The 14,547-nt window shown below is 41.1% G+C and overlaps 1 protein-coding gene across 4 annotated transcripts in view; it reads left to right on the top strand.

The window, feature by feature from the left end:
- zfhx4 (zinc finger homeobox 4) overlaps positions 1–14,001 on the top strand; it is a 95,233-nt gene extending 81,232 nt beyond the window's left edge. For all 4 annotated transcript variants that reach the window (XM_021317190.2, XM_036124894.1, XM_036124895.1 and 1 more), the window contains exons 8-12: positions 1,577–1,710; positions 2,862–3,062; positions 3,441–3,561; positions 3,750–9,140; positions 9,632–14,001. In XM_021317190.2, the coding sequence (XP_021172865.2) occupies positions 1,577–1,710; positions 2,862–3,062; positions 3,441–3,561; positions 3,750–9,140; positions 9,632–11,199 (7,415 nt within the window). In that variant the 3' untranslated portion in view covers positions 11,200–14,001. The remainder of the gene's footprint in view (positions 1–1,576; positions 1,711–2,861; positions 3,063–3,440; positions 3,562–3,749; positions 9,141–9,631) is intronic.
- Positions 14,002–14,547: the final 546 nt, after the last annotated feature.

The following is a 14,547-nucleotide window of genomic DNA, read 5'->3' as shown; positions in this document are numbered from 1 at the left end:
ATTTATCAGTGGCTGCAGCATTTACTAAATACAACCAGAGGCTGATCTCTCCACATTGAGCCCCGCTGTTTACGTCTCTCGCGCGCGCGCACACTCGCGGGCACACACACTGCTCCTGTACCACCAGCCGTGACCGGGCTCTGAAAATTTAGCATGTTGTACAGACACAGGAGTTGTTGAGGCAGTCGGGGAAATGTATATGAACTAATGAAGTGTATAATATTACCATAACATTTAATGTATGTCATGCTGTGATAATGAGCCTGACTGAGGTTTTTTTCCCCCCCCATTCTACATGTCCTCAGGGCTGCACCACGTCACTGTAAATGAATATGAATTATAAAATTTGTGCTTGTGCCCATGTTAATGTTTTTTTTTTTTAGAGTCAAATAATTTTTTTTAATCATCACCTATGCCCCACTGAATATTAATTGGAGATACTTGTTTATATTCACCATATTATTTGTAAATCAATAATCATTTGATCAGTTACTGAGGTGGTAGCCTCAGCATTTCAGTGTCAGCATATTTAGTGTAGTTTGTTTTTACTAGCTTTATACTGTATATGTATACTCATATAATATGAGCGATTCAGATCCTTCATCTTTTCCTCTGTTACTCTGATGCATTGCACATTCCAATGGACTCAGAGCTATACCTTTGTCACTATGTGTTTGCCTGGCATTCCACTGGCATTAGATAGGCTGCCTTGGGTAAATAACACTTCAGGCTCATCTTCCTACGCATCTGTTACTGTTGCATATGCAAGTTTATTAGCAGCTAAGGCATGCTATGAGAGGGTATTTTGAATGTCAATATATGTATCACAAGTATAGCAGCTGTGATATCCAATATGTAGTGAACATGTGGATCACAGCTACTGGATTTACACTAGGTGTAAAGTTCCATTGAAATATGGCTGCAATGACCCAATAATAGCATGATTTAATCTCATACTATGCTATGCAGATGCTCTGTTTACACAGATGAAGTGTAAAGAATATTCGTAGTGGTTTAAACTGAAGCAGCCCCCTCCTCTCCTACTGATCATTATTTGAGCATTTGGGGGCCCTATTGACTAGATTGTGTATAGAACACTTACTCCTGTCCCAGAAAAGTTGTTGAATATAGTGAAAGGATAAAATGAAATATTGACTTTACAAACAAAAATAACGTACAACAATCAGAAGCGAAAGAATACTGAATTTTCTCTTTGTCCTTTACAATGTAAAATAGTGTCTGTGTACATGTGCCAGAAAGCTACACACATATGTTATAAATGCAACAAGACTTGATGTTTCACAAAATGTTCTTCCTCTCCTTACATTTAGACCCACATAACACATGCATCTAGATTTGTTAACATAAATGACGTTATATAAGAAATAGTGTGAATAAATAAGCTATGAATTGAATTATTTTGAAGTTTAGATATTTAAATTATTGAAGCATTTTGTTAAATAAAACATTAAACAATATTTTACTAAACTGCTAAATTATGCCATATAAAATACATGTATTGTAAATAATTCACAAAACGTATGGATTTTAACTGCTGAAATCATCTGTCTTATAGGACTGAATGCCATGTCCAAAGAGGTGACTGGACTGAATACCATGGGTAAACATTCCCTCCTGCCAGATCGACAAATTGAAAGTCCACCCAAAAGGCCAAAGTCTGCAGAGGGGAAGACCTCTGCCAGCGACCAGGTAAAGGTTTGCAGAAAATCGATAGAAAACTGCAGAGCGTTGGGGTGGGTTTCCTAGCAACATAAGGATTGTGTATTTTCAGCTGATTCTGAAACTATAAAGTGTGTACAGGTTGAACTGTTGGTGATATGACCTGTTTTGTCACCCATAAGTATGCTTTATATATATATATATATATATATATATATATATATATATATATATATATATATATATATATATATTATATATATATATAAATATATATATATATATATATATATATATATGTGTGTGTGTGTGTGTGTGTATGTGTGTGTGTGTGTGTGTGTGTGTGTGTGTGTGTGTGTGTGTTGAAGGTAAACTCTAGCTCATATAGCAATAGCATATAGCAATTTGCAGGCATTTGTCATTGCATGTACAGAAGCTAATAGCTAATGAGGCAGGTTCATAAGCACTAATGAAATCTAACCTTGACTGTCACTGTGGGATGAGCTAATGGGAAAATACTTAACTGTAAGAAGCAAAAATGCTAAGCCAAGCATTTGGCAATTGCTGGCGCCAGCTTTCATTCAAAGGGTTAAATGCATCTCTCCATTCCCTCCCTGACAGAGCTTCTTAACATCAAGCACAACAGGCCAGCTTTTGTGTTCTTAAGTGGAATACCATCACTAGCCTTAGGCATCCCTCTCTGCTTTCCTTTCCCTTTTTTGCATCTCTTTAAATTATATGTGTTTTTAAATTAGATTATGAAGTATTAGCTCGTCTGGTTCTGGGCCCTGCAAGGAGGGAGGATGTACTCATTTCAGAAATGGATTCTATTAAAACAGGTGATAGAGACGTAGCTAGGCTTAGAGTACTCCGTCTAATGAGGGCAGGGCACAGCTCAGGAGAGTACACACCTTTATCATCTGTAATCTTCTGAGTAGAAATTCTGGCCAATCATGGTTTCTTTTAATAAAATTGCATGACTTGCTTAAAATACCTAGGCAAATTAGATAAAACATGGTTGATCTACATTTTGTGCGGAATCAACCGCAGGATGAGATGAGCAAAAATTTGACAAATAAATAAATAAATGAACGTTGATTTTTTTTTAATATTGGTTTTTGAAATTCAAGATCAGTTTTGACTTGATATTTAAAAGATGATCCTACTTTCTTGTTTTTCAGGTTCAACAGTGTCCATACTGCAACTACAGCAGTAAAGATGCCAACCGTATGCAGCTCCATGTGATGTCCCAACATTCCATGCAGCCTGTAATACGCTGCCCACTATGTCAGGATGTCCTAAGCAACAAAATTCACTTGCAGCTGCATCTTACACACCTTCACAGTGTGGCTCCTGACTGTGTGGAGAAGCTGATTCTAACAGTACGTGAAGTTTAATTATTATAAATTATATTTCTCTGCATGCAAGTGTCAGCAAATGTGATTCAACAAATTAGTTAATTTAATATGAGAGATAAATGTAGATAAAGGGCTGGTATTTTAAGAAGGGTGTAGTTTTCACTGCAGTTACCGGTGTATTTTATAAATACACTATATATTTCCCAGGGTGTCAGTCTCTACACAATAGACTTTATGGAATCAAATTCTGATGCTTAGAGAAAGTCTATTTTTTTTTTAAGTTTCCAAGTAATATGTTATTGTTGTTTTTGCATTTGATTTATTTTATTCTATACAGTTTATTTTTGTAAACATATATTCTGTACGACTATAACAGCTGATTTTATTTATTTGACTTGATAGGTTGTGGGACCTGATACAGCCACACCAAATAATGCAATGCATCCAAAAACTGGACAAGGGAAAAGTCCATCTTTAACTGATTCCCCAACGTCTCTTACTGATGGGTCAGGTACATTTAAAGGTGAGCAGAGTACCATGTTTCTGTGTGAAATGTATTCCCACAATTAATGTTTTTTAAATGATACAACCGACTTCAGACTTGATTTGTTTATGAGATAAAAAAAATAGGAACATCCATCAAGGATTTTGAAGAAAAAATAATGTAAATGAATAGTATAAAAATGCAGCAATTGTTGTTTTGTCTTGTAGGAAACACCTCAAAGGAGGACCAAACCAATCAAGACAAGAACGAATTAGAGCACCAGGAACTCAAGCCCCCTAAGGAGGCTTCAGAAGCCCCGGACTGGAAAAGAACCCCTGGATTAGGACATGATAGCAAGTCTCCTGATAACCTACAAGACCATCTCAGTGAGCTCCAAAGACTTCAACAGCAACAACAGCAGCTTTCTGTATCTGATCGCCACGTATATAAATACCGTTGCAACCACTGCAGCCTGGCCTTCAAAACGATGCAGAAGCTCCAGATACATTCTCAGTACCACGCTATCAGAGCAGCCACTATGTGCAGCCTTTGCCAGCGTAGCTTCAGGACATTCCTAGCCCTCAGAAAACATTTGGAAAATGGGCACCCTGAACTTAGTGAGGCTGAGGTGCAGCAGCTAATAGGAAACCTGCCGCTGAACGGTGACATCACTGAGAGTGAGGCCAGGGCCTTGGAGGAAGCTCAAGCCTTTGACCATGACTTGGACAAAGATGATGAAATGGACCAAGAGGACAAACCCAGTCCTACTGGAAGTGACAGTAGCTCTCTGCTTGATGACATGGGGGCGGAACCAAAACGGACCCTACCATTTAGAAAAGGCCCCAACTTTACAATGGAGAAATTTTTAGACCCCTCGCGACCTTATAAGTGCACAGTATGTAAAGAGTCCTTTACCCAGAAGAACATCCTACTGGTCCACTACAATTCAGTTTCCCATTTGCATAAACTGAAAAAGGTTCTCCAAGAGGCATCAAGTCCGGTTCCACAAGAGACATCCAACAGCATCGACAACAAACCATTCAAATGCAATATTTGTAATGTTGCCTACAGCCAAAGCTCAACTCTTGAAATTCATATGAGATCAGTGCTCCACCAGACCAAAGCAAGAACAGCCAAAACGGACATCAGCAGCAGTAGCGTCACCGGCAGCAGTGGCCCCACGCCTGCAAAAAGTCCAGGTCCAAGTGCACAAGGGAACACTAGCAATTCGGACAATGCTAGAAGTGGGACCCCCTCCTCTAACAAAGAAAACACAGTTGAACCCAAAGACAGCAACAACACAAAACCAACACCAACTTCTGAACATGTTTCAGCACAGGCAAGCAGCCACCAGTCAGCACAGTCTTCAGCCCAGCTCCAGCTGCAGCTTCAGCATGAACTCCAGCAACAGGCAGCCTTCTTTCAGCCACAGTTTCTCAACCCAGCTTTCTTCCCTCATTTCCCAATGACTCCAGAAGCTTTGCTCCAATTTCAACAGCCTCAGTTCCTCTTCCCTTTTTACATACCAGGAGCTGAATTCAATTTAAGCCCAGAACTTGCTTTACACTCAGCAGCAGCTTTTGGAATGCCTGGCCTGACAGGATCATTTCTAGAGGACTTGAAACAGCAGATGCAACAACAGCACCAGTTACAGCAGGCTCAAGCCCAACAACAGGCCCAACAACAGCATCAAGCTTCTCAGCTACAATCCCAAATCCAACAGCAGAAAAGCCAGCAACTGCAGAGCAATAAATCCAAAATGGAGCCTAATGCTATATCAGTTTCAGAGATGCAGATGTCAGCAGAGGCTGAAGACCACTTGGATAAACAGGAAAGCAGAGCTAAGATGGAGAATGCAGGAGATGGAGTGAGTGATGGCGTAAAAGAAAATAGGGACCCCAAAAAGTCAAAGTTCTCAGAGCCATTGATCCCCCCTCCACGTATTGTGTCAGGAGCAAGGGGCAATGCAGCCAAAGCTTTATTAGAAAACTTTGGATTTGAGTTGGTCATCCAGTACAATGAGAACAGGCAAAAAAATCAAAAGAAAAACAAAGAAGGCATTGAACAGGTAGACATCAACACAGACAAGCTGGAGTGTGGAATCTGTGGAAAACTGTTCTCAAATATGCTGATTCTCAAAAGCCACCAAGAACACGTGCACAGTCACTTTTTCCCATATGTGGAGCTTGAAAAGTTTGCTCAGCAGTACAGAGAGGCCTATGACAAACTGTATCCAATAAATCCTGCTTCCCCTGAGACCCCTCCACCTCCACCCCCACCTCCTCCTCCTCCACCACCAACTGCTCCAACTCCAGTGTCAACACCTCAGCCACCTTCCACATCAATGACCAAACCTCAAACACCTGCACCATCGCCAGTTCCAGTTGCTCATCCAACTGCACATCAAACTACTCACCAGACCCAACCATCCCAGCCACCACCACCACCTCCTCCTCCTCCACCACCACCCACTGCTCCACCTGCACCACCACAAGTGCAGCTCCCTGTCCCCTTAGATTTACCACTTTTCCCACCTTTGATGATGCAGTCTGTCCAACACCCAGGCCTCCCCCCTCAGTTGGCATTACAGCTGCCCAGTATGGACTCACTCTCCACAGACCTTACACAGCTCTGCCAGCAGCAGTTAGGTCTTGATCCAAACTTTCTCCGGCAGTCCCAGTTTAAGCGACCACGTACCCGTATAACTGATGATCAGCTTAAGATTCTTCGTGCAAACTTTGATATCAACAATTCCCCCAATGAAGAGCAAATTCAGGAGATGTCAGAGAAGTCTGGCTTGCCACAAAAAGTCATAAAGCACTGGTTCCGTAACACCTTGTTCAAAGAAAGGCAGAGGAGTAAAGACTCTCCCTACAACTTTAACATACCTCCAATTACTACATTGGAAGATATAAGAATGGAACCCCAGGTCAGTGCACATGAGTACTACAGAACTGACTCGTCCATGAACAAGAGGTCATCTAGGACCAGATTTACTGATTATCAGCTGAGAGTACTGCAAGACTTTTTTGATACTAATGCATATCCAAAGGATGATGAGATTGAGCAGCTCTCTACTGTACTCAACCTGCCAACGCGGGTCATTGTGGTGTGGTTCCAAAATGCTCGCCAAAAAGCCCGTAAGAGTTATGAAAATCAGGCAGATTCAAAGGACAATGAGAAAAAAGAGCTCACCAATGAGCGATACATTAGAACCAGCAACATGCAGTACCAGTGTAAGAAGTGCAACATTGTATTTCCACGCATCTTTGATCTTATCACGCACCAGAAAAAGCAGTGCTATAAAGATGAAGATGAGGAGGGCAATGAGGACAACACCTGTGAGGAATACTCAGATAATCCTGATCAACCTCTATTCAAAACAACCCTGGCACCATTAGAGCTATCCAAACCATCTCAGACAGGAACTGCTACTAGCTCTGGCTCAAGCTCCCCTGTGATGGCCTCACCCCGTGCGCACATGGGGAAAACATCACCTAAGCCAGATATTCCCCCTGAATTAGAGCTGAAACAACCTGAGATGGCCCCGTCACCAGTGATGAAGCCACTACCAGAACCAAGACCATCTAAGGCTTGCACACCTCAACCACCCCCTCAAAAAGCTCCCCAGGCACAATTGTCAAGACCCCATTCTCAGCCACAAGCAGCCACAGTACCCTCAAGTCCACTTTCTCTTGCCCTTTCCTCACTCACAAACAGTCTCCCCCATCAGATGCTTCAGTACCAATGTGATCAATGTAAGATTGCCTTTCCCACTATGGAGCTGTGGCAAGAGCACCAGCACATGCATTTCCTGGCAGCTCAGAACCAATTTCTCCATTCTCAGTTCCTTGAAAGACCTATTGATATGCCATATATGATATTTGATCCAAACAATCCCCTAATGGCTAGCCAGCTGTTATCTGGGGGGCTCTCCCAAATGCCCTCCCAGGGTAGTTCAAGTATGGCCACGGCTGCAGGCTCTGGGTCAATGAAGAGAAAACTGGAAGACAAGGAGGAAAATGCTAATGATAAAGATGGTGGAAACAGTAGTGAAGAGCAACACAGAGATAAACGTTTGAGAACCACCATTACACCAGAACAATTGGAAATCCTCTATGACAAATATCTGCTTGACTCTAACCCAACACGGAAGATGTTGGACCACATCGCACGAGAAGTTGGATTGAAGAAGAGGGTCGTGCAAGTCTGGTTCCAAAACACTCGTGCAAGAGAGAGAAAGGGGCAGTTTAGGGCTATAGGGCCCTCACAGTCCCACAAGAAATGTCCCTTTTGCAGAGCACTCTTCAAGGCTAAATCTGCTCTAGACAGTCACATAAGATCAAGACACTGGCATGAGGCTAAACAAGCGGGCTTTAGCTTGCCACCAAGCCCGATGATGAATCAAGACAATGAAAGAGGGGAAAGCCCAAATAAGTATAATTTCTTTGACTACCCCCAGCTGCCCAACAAGACTGAGCCAAATGAGTATGAACTGCCAACTGCATCCTCAACTCCAGTCAAACCATCTGAGGCGCAGATAAAAAACTTCTTAAGCCCTTCATCCATAAAAGCTGAAAACTGTGATGAAACTGAAGGGCCTAATAATAATTCAGCAGAGGCTTCATCTTATGATCTCAGTAAGATGGACTTCGATGAGACATCATCAATTAATACAGCCATTAGCGATGTCACAACTGGAGATGAGTGTAATAACAACGAAGTTGAAAGCCTAACTTCCAATGGAGGAGACAAGATGAACGACAGCAAAAAGGGCCTCTTACCACATTCTGATGCTAGTAATGAGAGGTTTCAATTCAGCATGGTGAGCCCTGCCCTCAGCTTCTCTGGAAAAGACTGTGACTCCTACTATAGCTCCAGAGATGATGACATAGACGACAGCAATGACAGAAGTGAATCATCCAGTCTTGCAGACCCAAGTTCCCCCAGTCCGTTTGGGGCAGGTAACCCTTTCAACAAATCTGGAAAAGTCAACAATACTGGAGATCGGCCAGGCCACAAACGTTTCAGGACCCAGATGAGTAACTTGCAACTTAAAGTGCTGAAAGCATGTTTTAGTGACTATCGCACTCCAACAATGCAAGAGTGTGAGATGCTGGGCAATGAAATTGGACTTCCCAAACGTGTTGTCCAAGTGTGGTTCCAGAATGCCCGTGCTAAAGAGAAGAAATTCAAGATTAACATTGGAAAGCCATTCATGATAAGTCAGGGTTCACCAGAGGGGCCCAGAACTGAGTGTACACTGTGTGGTGTAAAATACACAGCCAGGATGTCTGTTAGAGACCACATTTTCTCCAAGCAGCACATCACAAAGGTGCAAGAAACACTAGGAAACCAGGTGGATAGAGAAAAGGACTACCTAGCACCAACCACTGTCCGTCAGCTGATGGCCCAGCAAGAACTGGATCGTATGAAGAAAGTTGGGGATGGACTCAGCCTGCCTGGCTCACAGCAGCAGACTTCAGTGGATAACAATAATGCACTTCATGGCCTCAGCCTGCCTTCTGGTTACCCAGGATTGTCTGGCCTCCCACCAGTCCTACTTCCTGGAGTAAATGGGCCATCATCACTTCCAGTTTTCCCACCCAACACACCTGGTGAGTTACTATGACAAACAGTGAAAGAAAACTGACTAGAAGCTTTATGGACTAATCTTTATCCTGCACTATTTTATTGTACTATATAACTGATTATTCTGTATCACAGATATGTTTGTCAAAAATCTTACTTTTTAAAGCTATTTTAAATTCAGGAATGGTGATAGGGAGTGCATGCATAATGTCAGCAGAGAAGCTGAACTGCTATTTGCTAATTTAAGGATTTTTTCTTACAGCAAATGATCTATATCACACTTTGTTTTTGTTTTCCCCCTATTTTAGGTTTGATATATTTATATTATAATATTTAGAAGACTTTAAATTATTGAAAAGCGCATGTGACAGTTTTGATCCATAACAAAATCTTAACGAGATTTAAAGACTCAGCCAGTGACAGTATCTTTATCTTATAACATCAAATTTCCAAAGTGATCTGGGGTTTAATATTGAATTATTGAATATTTCCATATTTATATACCACTGTATTTCAGCTTTAGCGTCTCCCGGTGCTGGCATGCTTGGGTTTCCTACACCAGCCACCCCCTCTCCTGCCATGTCTCTCAGCACTACCCCAACCAAGACTCTTCTGCAGACTCCTCCTCCTCCTCCACCTCCTCCTCCTCCTCCTGTTCCCTCCACACCTTTGGCAACAGTAAACCACACAGAGCAGCAAGGCAAAGATGCAGAGAGAGACAACAGCAAGAAACCAGGGGACAAGCCCTCTCAAATGAAGTTGAAGGACAGAGAGAATGACAGCGTCTCGCGCCCCAGCACCCCTAGCATGGCCAAATCAAGGGAGAGACCGTGCCCAGTGCCAGGAAAACCAGGAAGTGAGATTCCCCTTGATGCTGCACAGCTTCAAGCACTGCAGAATGCTCTTGCCGCAGGTGATCCCAGCTCCTTATTGGGGGGGCAGTTCTTGCCCTACTTTCTTCCTGGATTTCCCAACTGCTTTTCTCCACAGCTTCCCAGAGGGGTTCAGGCAGGGGGCTATTTTCCACCACTGTGTGGAATGGAGAGCCTGTTTCCGTATGGACCCGCGGCAGTCCCACAAGCTGCCATGGCCGCTGGTCTCTCCCCAACCGCTCTCCTGCAGCAGTACCAACAGTACCAGCAGACTCTCCAAGATTCCCTGCAAAAGCAGCAGCAGCAGCAGCAGAAACAACTCGAGCAGCAGCAGAAACAACTTGAGCAGAAGCAGCAACAGAGACCAACCCCCGTCAAGACACCTCAGAGCGTACAGAGCACCACAACTAATTCCTTCAAACCAAAAGAAGCTATAGATGCTAATGATGACAACAAAGGCTCTTCAAAAGAAAGCACAAAAGAAGAACCGAAAACAGACACCAAATGTACCATGGATTTTCCAGACGCTTTTATTGTACCATCTGTCAAGCATGAGTTTATATGCAGGAAGTGCCAGATGATTTTTGCTGATGAAGATTCCGTGGTACGTCATCAAAAGTCCTTCTGTTACTTCGGACATCCTTTTACTGACCCGCAAGAGACAGTGCTTCGAAAAGCAGTGAGCAACTACACTTGTGTTGCCTGTAATGTGGTTGTTAATGGGAATGAAGCACTTGGCCAACACCTTCAGTCGAGCTTGCACAAAGAGAAAACAATCAAACAAGCAATGAGAAATGCCAAAGAGCATACTAGATTATTACCTCACTCTGTCTGCTCCCCTACTCCTAACACCACATCTACCTCGCAGTCTGCAGCTTCTTCTAATAACACCTTTCCTCATCTCTCTCGCTTGTCCATGAAGTCCTGGCCAAATGTCCTGTTCCAGGCCAACACAGGCCGGAAAGCTGCTTCCTCTTCCCCGTCTGCCTCTCCCCCTCCCCCCCTCTCCTCACCCTCAACGGTTACCTCAACTTCCTGCAGCACCTCAGGGGTTCCAACCTCACTACCCACCGAGAGTTGTTCAGATGAGTCTGACAATGAGCTAAGCCAGAAGCTGGAAGACTTAGATAATGCGTTGGAAGTCAAGGCTAAGACAGCCTCTGGCCTAGACGCGAGCTTCAGTAGTATCAGAATGGATATGTTCAGTGTGTAGGAGTGACAAAAGGATCCCTTGCTTAAAGAAAAAAATAAGACTTTTTAAACTGCAGTTCCAAAGTTTCTCTTAACCCAAAAAAAATTACAGTACCAAATGATTGACTCAGGATTGTTTTTCCCATATTGATATGCTGGCAAGATATTGATTGATTTTTGTTATGGACAGAACTGTTGCAGATGCTTGACTGAGCTTATATTGTATACAAAAAAACATGGAGTAGGAAAAAAATCCCACAAACTCCCCTCTGGGGAGCTTGTTTCAAGCCAAAAACTCTCACGATAGCAAATTGCACCTCAGCTGGATTGTTTTCCAAATGCTAGCATGTACTGTATGGGATGACGATCCAGAACCCTCAAAGAGAATCTCTCTTAGTTTAGATAGGTGTAATTCAGTAGCTTTAAATTCTCAGGTCAGAACATAACATTTCTCATTTGTTAAAACAGCACCAAGCCTGGGTACACTTGGCTTATAACCAAAACATGTCAAGCTTTATCGGACGCATTTCCTTGATGTGTATAGAGTACCAAGAGACAATATTACTGTTACAATGGACGATGTGCATATCCTTTTAGTTTTACCCTACAAAGACAGTATGGGTTTGCCACTGAGGGAATTTAGAATGGTGAAGTAAATGTGTATGATGCCCCTGTGTTTGCCAGTTTGTATTACAGCAAGCTGTATCTATTTCCCACCCCCTGTTTTTCTTGTAGTATATACTAATCTGTGCCAACTCTTACCTTCTCACTTTTACCTCTGCTCACACCCTTTTCTGAAGAGGTAATAACTCTAGTTTTGATAGACTCTCGAATTCTGTGAATATAACATTTTTTCATTTGTGAATTGCTGTACTGTTACGGTACCTGCTTGTGTCTGGACTATAGTGCACTTAATTTGTTTTTATTTGTCTTTTTATTATTTGAGTAGGTCATTTGTTAATTTAATAGATTTTGTTTATATGTATGTGTTTTAATTATTATTTGTGTCGATTACAGCAGCATATTGGTCCATATTTGTTACAGGAGTAATGCCTAACAATCTAGAGACCTATTTAACAATTGGTGCATCAAAGAAAGCAGTACTGTATACTTGAAACTGTTAAGGTACAAGTTGGTCACGATGTAAAAAAAATAAATTAAAAAAATGGTATAATAATTTGCTATACGTTGGTAAATATGCTGCTTTAAGTGGGGGACAACAGCATTTTTTGTTTAACATTAACCATTTTTTTTTTTTTTTACGTATGTGCAGGATTCAAAACAGTGTTAAACCTATACGCAGCCACTTAGTGCATAGGTTAACGTCCTCCTGTCAAATTTCTGGGCACTTCTGATGATCTACAGATGAAGTCAACATTCGACTCTTTCCTATTTAGTAACTTTTGAAAATTTCAGAGTATTACCATACAACATTTGCTGCTACTGTGTAATCTTAATTTGCTTGCCATAAAGTCTTTCAACTTTCAACCAAACTGTTCCATTGATTGCTTTAGTTTCTTTTTTAATAGTTTTTTTTTTCTGTGGAACTAAGAATGTGAAAGCTGTCAAAGGGTGTTCAATTTTTTACGAATCACTTTCTAGTTTGGTAACCAGTGTGATTCATTCCAAAGTAACAGAAGGCTATTTGTATGAAAGAAAAAGGCTTGTGAACAAAGAAAGCTAAGCTGTTGTACATATTCGTAGTTGGCTGTGCATGGTACAAATTTATTAATATGAAGAAATGCAAAAATGTATTGCTTTTGGTATTTCCTATTCTGAAATGAGCAAGTAGCATGTAATGCAACTGTTTGACAGGTTAAATCGAATCATGCTTAGTTATTGTTTCAAACAATGAAATCAAGTAACATTTCCTTTTTAAGTTTTATATTTGTAAAGGTGTTGTTTTTTTTTTCTTCTTCAAAGTTTTAAGCAAAACATCAGTTTTTATTATTTTTTTTTTTTTCTGTGTGAGCTTTTCAAATGTCATTATTTAGATTTTTAGTACTTTACATTTACTTTATTCCTGAGGACACTTTTCGATTGTGTTTCATGTGAGACATCCTGGCCTCCCAAGGTGCAATTCTGCCATTGTACAAACATAAACGACTGTCCTGATTCCAAAGGCTTTTCACAACTCTGGCTTTTTGCCTTTCCCCACTTTGTGGCTCAGCATTATAAGACTGAACTGTCAGCTAGCATCATGTGCTAAGATGCTAGCATCAGACAGGACACTTCCCACATGAAGGACTGGTAAAAGCTACGAAACCAACAAAAAAAAGGATGGTCTGACAATATAACTGTACATATATATTGCAACTGCACAGCAGCCAAAAAGAAAAAAAAAGAACTTTTTTTTTTTTTTTTTAAATGGATGGATTGTGTCATGTTTATGGGGACAGCCTTCAAAAGGTTGAAATTGGAATTGCTCTTCTAGATGTCAAAGGGATTTTCATGGCGCAATCATATCCTACACAATATGTACTCTACAACATCTGGGTTACATAGGAAATGCACCCTGAGGTTTTAATAAGAAGAAGCCCCTATGGCTAAAACTTTAAATAAACTAAACCAAAAATGTTATTGATGTTTTATATATAGAGAGTAGTCGCATTAGTTTTTGTTACTGTACTGTTTGAGGTCTCAACTGTACCGTATCACGGTAATAACATGGTTTTGAAACCTTTTTTTTATTTTGTCACAGACCTGTTGTCATAGTTGAAATGACGTTTATTGTAGATGGTATTTGAACAACTTCTGGAAATAGTTCATCAAGTATGTTTGTTGCTCATTGTTGTGATACATTAAAAACTGTATCTGCAAACCAGTTCTGTCTCCCCATTTACTTATTTCAGTTCATTCTAACAACAGTTTCAGTTTAAGTTTCTGATATCATTCACTATGGCCCACTGGACAGGGAACGTTTAACTGATGTTTCTTTGAGCCACAATTTTCAGCCAAGTACATACAACTGACCATTTTCCAGAGGGATCTGTTTATTTTAAGCTGCTTAGCAATGACCAGCGGATCTAACGTGAATCTGTCTACACCCAAGGACCAATTTTAACGCACCAATCCACATACTATGTCATATTCAGAAATAATGTTTGCTTTAAAATAAACATCAAAACGTAGGCTTGGTAAAACAAAGTTATGTCTGTCACATTTTTATGAAATAATTTAGAATAAATCATATCCCATAATGCTAGGGTCCCGGTAGCTAAAGTGCTAATAGGATGTAATTTAAAATAGGACATAGTTATACAGGTCGGCTCATTTAAATGCCTTGTTTTAGACTGAAAATCTGATTTTACTGCGTCATGTCAACGAGACATTGCACCATATTTAAACTCTAAGGTTTGCTTGTATGAGT

This window comes from Fundulus heteroclitus, chromosome 21 (assembly GCF_011125445.2).
Source record: "Fundulus heteroclitus isolate FHET01 chromosome 21, MU-UCD_Fhet_4.1, whole genome shotgun sequence".
In the NCBI taxonomy this organism is placed as follows: Eukaryota; Metazoa; Chordata; class Actinopteri; order Cyprinodontiformes; family Fundulidae; genus Fundulus; species Fundulus heteroclitus.
The sequence above is the reverse complement of the archived record's forward strand: the minus strand, read 5'-3'. Positions and strand labels throughout refer to the sequence as shown.